At 40.5% G+C, this 8,132-nt stretch overlaps 1 protein-coding gene across 1 annotated transcript; it reads right to left on the bottom strand.

Moving 5' to 3' along the window:
- Positions 1-1,997: 1,997 nt before the first annotated feature.
- LOC138945883 (uncharacterized) lies at positions 1,998-3,353 on the bottom strand. The gene has a single exon (XM_070317404.1). The coding sequence runs from the start codon at positions 3,351-3,353 to the stop codon at positions 1,998-2,000; it is 1,356 nt and encodes a 451-aa protein (XP_070173505.1).
- Between the last annotated feature and the right edge of the window lie 4,779 nt (positions 3,354-8,132).

Genomic DNA, 8,132 nt, shown 5'->3' with positions numbered 1-8,132 from the left:
GAATTAATTAATGACATGTAGCTTATATTCTCCACAATACCAATGATTATGACCATAAATGTCCTGCTTTTCAATTAAAGCAGAAGTGTTTTTTTTCTGACAGATTGCATGCGCCTGTGCCGCCCACAGTTGCACTGATCTAAAAATAGAACCCGCTGTGTCTACTTTTTCAGTTTCGACTTGCGAAGATTCCTCTCATAATTATGCCATGTTGGTGGCATGTACCTTATTATCCACATTACCAAATGATGAGTTAGTATACAATTCCCAGCAGCTAACAGAAAGCACAAGTGTTATTCCGATAACGTAGCAGCTAGATCGGCACGTAGCAGACTACACTGAAATACGACTGCATCTGTTCAGTAAATGAATGTTTTCCGTTTATTTTAAGGCAAGAACAATCGGAATCGAAAACGTGTAGGGTTTAGAACGTTCTTACCACATATAAGACTTATTACCAGCCTGCTTTATGTGTGCAGACTCAGTGCAACGGGACGAGCAATTTTTGTTTTTGAAATGAGACTCAGTGCAGTAGCCTAGCAGACGACATAAATCCCGCTCAGCAAATTAACATGTTAGGCAAATGTGAACGATAAAACGATGGGGATATAATACGTGTAGGGTTCAGAGCATTCTTACCGTTCATATTTAGTACCAGACTCCCCGATGAGGGAAGATACCACACGAAAAACATGCCACGTTTATTTTGAAAATGGGCTTTCCGTCGACCTTGGCAAGGGGCAAAACTCTGCACAGTCAATCTGTCGAAGCTCGATGAAGGTTTCGAACCGCAAATAACTGAAAGCACAGTCCTTTCTCCGAGTTCAAATGAGAGAAAGATCATCACTGTTTAGCTTAACGCTACACTGGAATTTACCAACAGAAATTAAAACAAGAGTTTGCGTGTGATGAAAGCACGACACACGAGACAGCCCACAAAAAAGTAGATCTTCTATACGACCTGACCACACAGTTATGCCTATTCAAATGCGCGTAGCAAAATGTGCGTGTTGTATCTTCTTTTTTCTCTGGCGGTACCGACAATATCGTTATTGAAACAATCCCAGTGCACTAAGGGATTTATAGAGCAAATCTCGAAAATAATTATTGAACTCAGCGCTATGCGCTTCGTTCAATAATGAATTTTCTCGATTTGCTCTATAAATCCCTTAGTGCACTGGGATGTCTCAATAACTTAAATAATAATAATAATAATAATAATAATAATTGTCAGTAAGTACTGGTGTCACATGACTGATGTGAACCAGTTGATTGGCTAATGGCGATGCGCTTAAATCTGTTAGCGCACTCTTGGAGTGCGCTAACTTTTCCACAGAGCGTATTCTTACGCCCTTTGCCAAAGCGAGACTGTACTTTCATCCTCAGAATTAATTAATGACATATGTAGCTTATATTCTCCACTTTACCAAAAAATAACCATACATTTCCTGCGGCTCAAAGCAGAAGGTTTTTTTCTGACAGATCGCGGGCGCCTGTGCCACAGTGAATCACACTGATCTAAAAATAGAATCGGCTGTGTCTCTTCCACAATGGTCTCTTCTCGTTTTGACTTGCAAAGATTCTTCTCATATGCCGTGTTAGTGGCATGTAGCTTATTAACCACATTACCAAATGATGAGTTAGTATAAAATTCCCAGCGGCAAACAGAAAACACAAGTGTTATTCCGATAAATAAGGAAAGAAGTCGGTGATGAGTTGATTCTTTACTGAAAACAAAAAACAAACATGACGTTTCGGATCATAGATCCTTCGACAGATCAAAAAAAGTGAATGAAAATGCGTCACAGCAAAACGTCATTACTCTCTCCTGCTATAGACGTCATACACACACAAGTCTTACGTAATACGTCACGCGCGCTCTCTCTCTCTCTCTCTCTCTCTCTCTCTCTCTCTCTCTCTCTCTCTCTCTCTCTCTCTCTCTCTCTCTCTCTCTCTCTCTCTCTCTCTCTCTCCTGGGATGTCTTTGACGAGGGTTGTCAATACTCTCTGATGTTGAGACCAAGAGGCTTTGTTGTTCCTAGCCTCATGATCAAGTTTGTCTCTAGAAATTTGCGATGCACAACATCGGTGTGGTTCTGCCATACAGCAGCGATGGACATGTGCTGCAGATGATGAAAGTTACTGTTGAAATGGTTTCCCACTGGGGTGTCCGTTTGGTACCTAACCGCTCTCACATGTTCCTCCAGTCTTTCAGCCAGTGTACGGTAGGTTTCACCAACGTACATTTTGTTGCACTGACTGCATGTGATGATGTACACTACGTTGGTGGACTGACAGGTAAAGCTTGATCTGATCGTGAATGAGTTACCACTTGGTCCGTTGAATGTGGTGGTGGTGGTGTTGAGGAAGGGACAAGCTTTGCATTTGGGCTTCAAACAGCATCTGTTTCCAGGTGTTTGTCCACTGGAAGGTTGGAAGCTGGAATGAACCAACTGGTCACGGAGACTGGTGTCTTTCAGATACGCTACCAGTGGGGGTTTAGTAAAGACATCTTTCAGTTTGGAGTCTCTCTGCAGGATTGCAAAGTTATCCAACAGAATGTTTTTGACGATAATGTTGTGTGGATGGTACACCAGTGTCAAGATGGTTCTGTCCTGGGACTGGTCTTTTGCTGTGGTTTCTAGGGCTTTGCGTCGAGGAACGTGTTTAGCTCTAGACATGGCTTCAGTGACAATGTTATCAGGGTATCCACGATTTTTCATGAAAGACACCATCCTTTGTGCTTGTTGGTCAAACTCTTCTTCTGTACTACACAGTCTGCGTAGTCTCAAGAATTGCGAGTATGGTATACTCTCTCTAGTAGCTCTGGGGTGGCTTGATGTGAACGTAAGGTAGGAGTGGGAATCAGTTGCCTTGTAGTGAACGGTCGTCTCAAGGCTCCTTGAGTCAGTGATGGAGATATGTATGTCGAGGAAAGGCAGCGTTGACTCAGAGATTTCATGCGTGAATTTGATCGCAGGGTTGAACTCTCCAACAAATTTGATGAAATTCAGGAGGTCTTCTTTGCAACAGACGGCGATGCCCAAGCAGTCGTCTATGAAGCGTTTGAAGAGTGTTGGCAAGGGACCATTGTAGGCTAGGAAAATCTGTTCTTCCAGATGACCCACAAAAAGGCATGCGTAGTTTGGTCCCATCTTTGTTCCCATGGCAACCCCTCTGGTTTGGGCGAAGTGATGTTCTCCAAAGGAGAAAGCATTCAGTGTGAGCACCAGTTCAGTGAGACGGACGACAATGGTGGGGTCAATCTGCAGAGTACTCTTACTCAGGAAGTGTTGTATCGCTCTGAGGCCTTCAGCATGAGGTATGTTGGTGTAAAGTCCCGTGACATCCATTGTAAAGATGAAGCGATTGGGGCTGTCTGGTGGGAACTGGAAATCATTCAGGAGTTGTAATGCATGGGCTGTGTCCTTAATGTACGAAGGCAGGTTAGCGACCAGTGGCTGAAAAACTTTGTCCAGAAATTCTGAAATGATGGCTGTGGGGCACGAACAAGCAGAAACGATGGGACGGCCAGGGTTATTTACTTTGTGGATCTTGGGCACAGCGTAAAATCGTGATTCACGGGGTTCTTTGACAACTGCACGTGCGGCTTCGTGTGGAAGTTGGCCTGCCTGTATCGCTTCTTTGATGGTTTTACGTACTGTGGCGTTGTCTTCTTTCACAGTAGACTTTCGTCGTGGTTCGTAGAATATGCTATGCGCTTCGTTCAATAATGAATTTTCTCGATTTGCTCTATAAATCCCTTAGAGCACTGGGATGTCTCAATAACTTAAATAATAATAATAATAATAATTGTCAGTAAGTACTGGTGTCACATGACTGATGTGAACCAGTTGATTGGCTAATGGCGATGCGCTTAAATCTGTTAGCGCACTCTTGGAGTGCGCTAACTTTTCCACAGAAATAATAAATAAATAATAAATAAATAATAAATAAGCGCTATGCGCTTCGTTCAATAATGAATTTTCTCGATTTGCTCTATAAATCCCTTAGTGCACTGGGATGTATCAATAACTTAAATAATAATAATAATAATAATAATAATAATAATAATAATAATAATAATAATAATAATAATAATAATAATAAAAATTGTCAGTAAGTACTGGTGTCACATGACTGATGTGAACCAGTTGATTGGCTAATGGTGATGCGCTAAAACTGTTAGCGCACTCTTGGAGTGCGCTAACTTTTCCACAGAGCGTATTCTTCCGCCCTTTGCCTAAGCGAAACTGTGCTCTCATCCTCAGAATTAATTAATGACATGTAGCTTATATTCTCCACAATACCAAATGACCATAAATTCCCTGCTTCTCAATTAAAGCAGAAGTGGGTTTTTTCTGACAGATTGCATGTGCCTGTGCCAGTGCCAGTGATCTAAAAAATAGAAGCCGCTGTGTTTCATCTAATTTTCGCCGACTTGCATAGATTCTTCTCATATGCCGTGTTAGTGGCATGTAGCTTATCATCCACATTACCAAATGATGAGTTAGTATACAATTCCCAGCGGCTAACAGAAAACACAAGTGTTATTCCGATAACGTACCAGCTAGACCAGTTTGGAAGACTGACTCGATCGACTCTGTAGCAGACTACACAGAAATACGACTACATCAGTTCAGTAAATGAATGGTTTCCGAATTATTATTTCAAGGCAAGAACAATCGTAATCGAAAACGTGTAAGGTTCAGAACGTTCTTACCATATATAAGATTTATTACCAGCCTGCCTCATGCGTGCAGACTCAGTGCAGACTGCAGTGGTTCCATTGCCCAGGTTGGCAGGTAGCCTAGCAGACGACATTAACCCCGCTCAGCAAATTAACATGTTGGGCAAATGTGAACGAAAAAACGATGGGGATATAATACGTGTAGGGTTCAGAGCATTCTTACCGTTCATATTTAGTATCAGACTCCCCGATGAGTGAAGATACAACACGAGAAATATGCCACATTTGTTTTGAAAATGTGCGAACCGTCGAGTCCCGCTTCGAGTCAATTCAAGGGGAGTCACTCCGCACAGTCAATCCGTCGAAGCTCGACTGGAGGTTTCGAATCGCAAATAATGAAGAGCACAGTCCTTTCTCCGAGTTCAAATGAGGTCTCTCTGAAAGATCATCACTGTTCAGATTAACGCTACACTGGAATTTACCAACAGAAATTAAAATGCGTGTGACGAAAGCACGGCACACTTGAGACACCCCACACAAAAGTAGATCTTTACTGTACACGACCTGACCACACAGTTATGCCTATTCAAATGCGCGTTGCAAAATGTGCGTTTGGAATCTTCTTTTTTCTATGGCGGTACTGACAATATCGTTATTGAAACAATCCCAGTGCACTAAGGGATTTATAGAGCAAATCTCGAAAATAATTATTGAACTCAGCGCTATGCGCTTCGTTCAATAATGAATTTTCTCGATTTGCTCTATAAATCCCTTAGTGCACTGGGATGTCTCAATAACTTAAATAATAATAATAATAATAATAATAATAATAATAATAATAATAATAATAATAATAATAATAATAATAATAATAATAATTACACATTAACATGCTTCCATTTGAAACTTCGAGGTCTTCATCGGGGATTGACGCCCGACCAAAGGTAATTGAAGCCCGACGGAGCGAAGCGGTAGAGCAGTAGAATAGAAAGCAGCCTGCTCCACAATCTTCTTTCATATTCTGTGCATACTCCTTGACAAGAGAACCACGAGATTTGTTTTTATTCCGATGTTGCCTTTTCTATTCAATTAAATACTTAAACCCTACGTGCAACACAAACCTTTTTTGTGTTGGTTTGTTTGTTTAGTTTTATATTTTGTATGTATAGACCGTACTAGAGACCAGTCTTTCACCGCCGTATAATTGATCTGGAAATCTCCGCTAAGCAGTTCAATAACATAATGTGTACAAGACTAAAGCATTTCTGCTACTCCACTCAAAATATGTCTAACTACGCACTCGTACTCTCTCCCTAACATAACACTTGTTCATGCAAAATTGTTTGCGGATTAGTAAAATTTGCGTGAAATATCAAATTGCGATTTTTTATTTATTTTTTTGAAAATTACGTAATCTTCAAAATAGATGAGTGTTTACTGAAGCGATAAACTATTTATACAAGTTAATAAGAATGGTTTGTAAGATCAAATACAAACCAGCAATACAACTGCTGTCGATAGATTACCCCCCTTGACTTCTCTCTATGTTGGGTCAAACTACGCCAGACATTTCTCTTCTTGTGGCTCCATTGCATGAGATGCAGGCTCTGAGGCAGAAACTGCTTCGTTCTGAACTTGACTACATCTGTTCCTCTCAGTTACATATGGTCTTTTAATTCCTTCTGTCGTTTCAATGCAACAGGTAATCAAGCCTTTGAGTGTAGCAAACTGTATCAAGTTCTGGTGTATTAGCGATCGAGAAGTTTACGAGGTAGTTGCAGAATCGATGTTTGTACCTTTCTGGTCAGTTATCAGGAGATAAAACAAGTCGCGTAAGGCGAAAATACAATATTTAGTCAAGTAGCTGTCAAACTCACAGAATGAAACGCAATGCCATTTTACTCGTAGCATCGTCAGGCCACCGCTCATGGCAAAGGCAGTGCAGTGAAATTGACAAGAAGAGCGGGGTAGTAGTTGCGCTAAGAAGGATAGCACGCTTTTCTGTACCTCTCTTTGTTTTAACTTTCTGAGCGTATTTTTAATTCAAAGATATCATATCTATATATTTTTGGAATCAGGAACCGACAAGGAATAAGATGAAAGTGTTTTTAAATTGATTTCGAAAAAAAAAAATTGATAATAATTTTTATATATTTAATTTTCAGAGCTTGTTTTTAATCCAAATATAACATATTTATATGTTTTTGGAATCAGCAAATGATGGAGAATAAGATAAACGTAAATTTGGATCGTTTTATAAATTTTTATTTTTTTTTACAATTTTCAGATTTTTAATGACCAAAGTCATTAATTAATTTTTAAGCCACCAAGCTGAAATGCAATACCGAACCCCGGGCTTCGTCGAAGAGTACTTGACCAAAATTTCAACCAATTTGGTTGAAAAATGAGGGCGTGACAGTGCCGCCTCAACTTTCACGAAAAGCCGGATATGACGTCATCAAAGACATTTATCAAAAAAATGAAAAAAACGTTCGGGGATATCATACCCAGGAACTCTCATGTCAAATTTCATAAAGATCGGTCCAGTAGTTTAGTCTGAATCGCTCTACACACACACACACACACACACACAGACACACACACACACACACACACACACACACACACGCACATACACCACGACCCTCGTTTCGATTCCCCCTCTATGTTAAAACATTTAGTCAAAACTTGACTAAATGTAAAAATGACATGTATGCAACATAAGAGGCTAAAAGGCTAAGAAACTTGATGCCTCATCTGTGTTTTTTTAAATAAAATATTCATGAAGAGGGTTCGATTCTGATCGAGTGAATATATGTGTCGAAAGCTGAATAAAGCAATGCGTTTGTCTTTGACCTGTGAAGTAGAGCTGAAGCTTTTTGTGCTGGATGTAAGCTCAGTTGGTTTTATCACACACACACACACACACACACACACACACACACACACACACACACACACACACACACACACACACACACACAACCCTAATGTTTGTCAAAAATGTTGCATGTTCCTGCTTCACAAATGCCTGCACGAAAGCACACGGATGTACACGTACCTACCTACATACCCGTGCAAACAATCTACCACTGCAACACCACAGCCCCACACATTTATCCAAAAGTTGTCTGAATATTTAATACTGGCAATCTTGGTATTGAACGGGCAACTCTACTTTCATGGCGTATGTGGTCTAGGTCTCATTTTATACATGCTAAACCACCCTTACAAAATAAAAAGCCACACATCGTGTAAGCTAATCGACTAAACAACAAGTCGCGTAAGTCGAAAATACAACATTTAGTCAAGTAGCTGTCGAACTCACAGAATGAAACTGAGCGCAATGCAACGCAGCAAGACCGTATACTCGTAGCATCGTCAGTCCACCGCGCACGGCAAAGGCAGTAAAATTGACAGGAAGAGCGGGGTAGTACTTGCG

This window comes from Littorina saxatilis, linkage group LG13 (genome assembly GCF_037325665.1).
Source record: "Littorina saxatilis isolate snail1 linkage group LG13, US_GU_Lsax_2.0, whole genome shotgun sequence".
Taxonomy (NCBI): Eukaryota; Metazoa; Mollusca; class Gastropoda; order Littorinimorpha; family Littorinidae; genus Littorina; species Littorina saxatilis.
Note: the sequence above shows the minus strand (reverse complement) of the source record. Positions and strands in the feature narration are given on the sequence as shown.

Excerpts from the sequence above, each read along its gene's own strand:
- LOC138945883 (XM_070317404.1), bottom strand. The coding sequence starts at position 3,353 with ATGGATGTCACGGGACTTTACACCAACATACCTCATGCTGAAGGCCTC.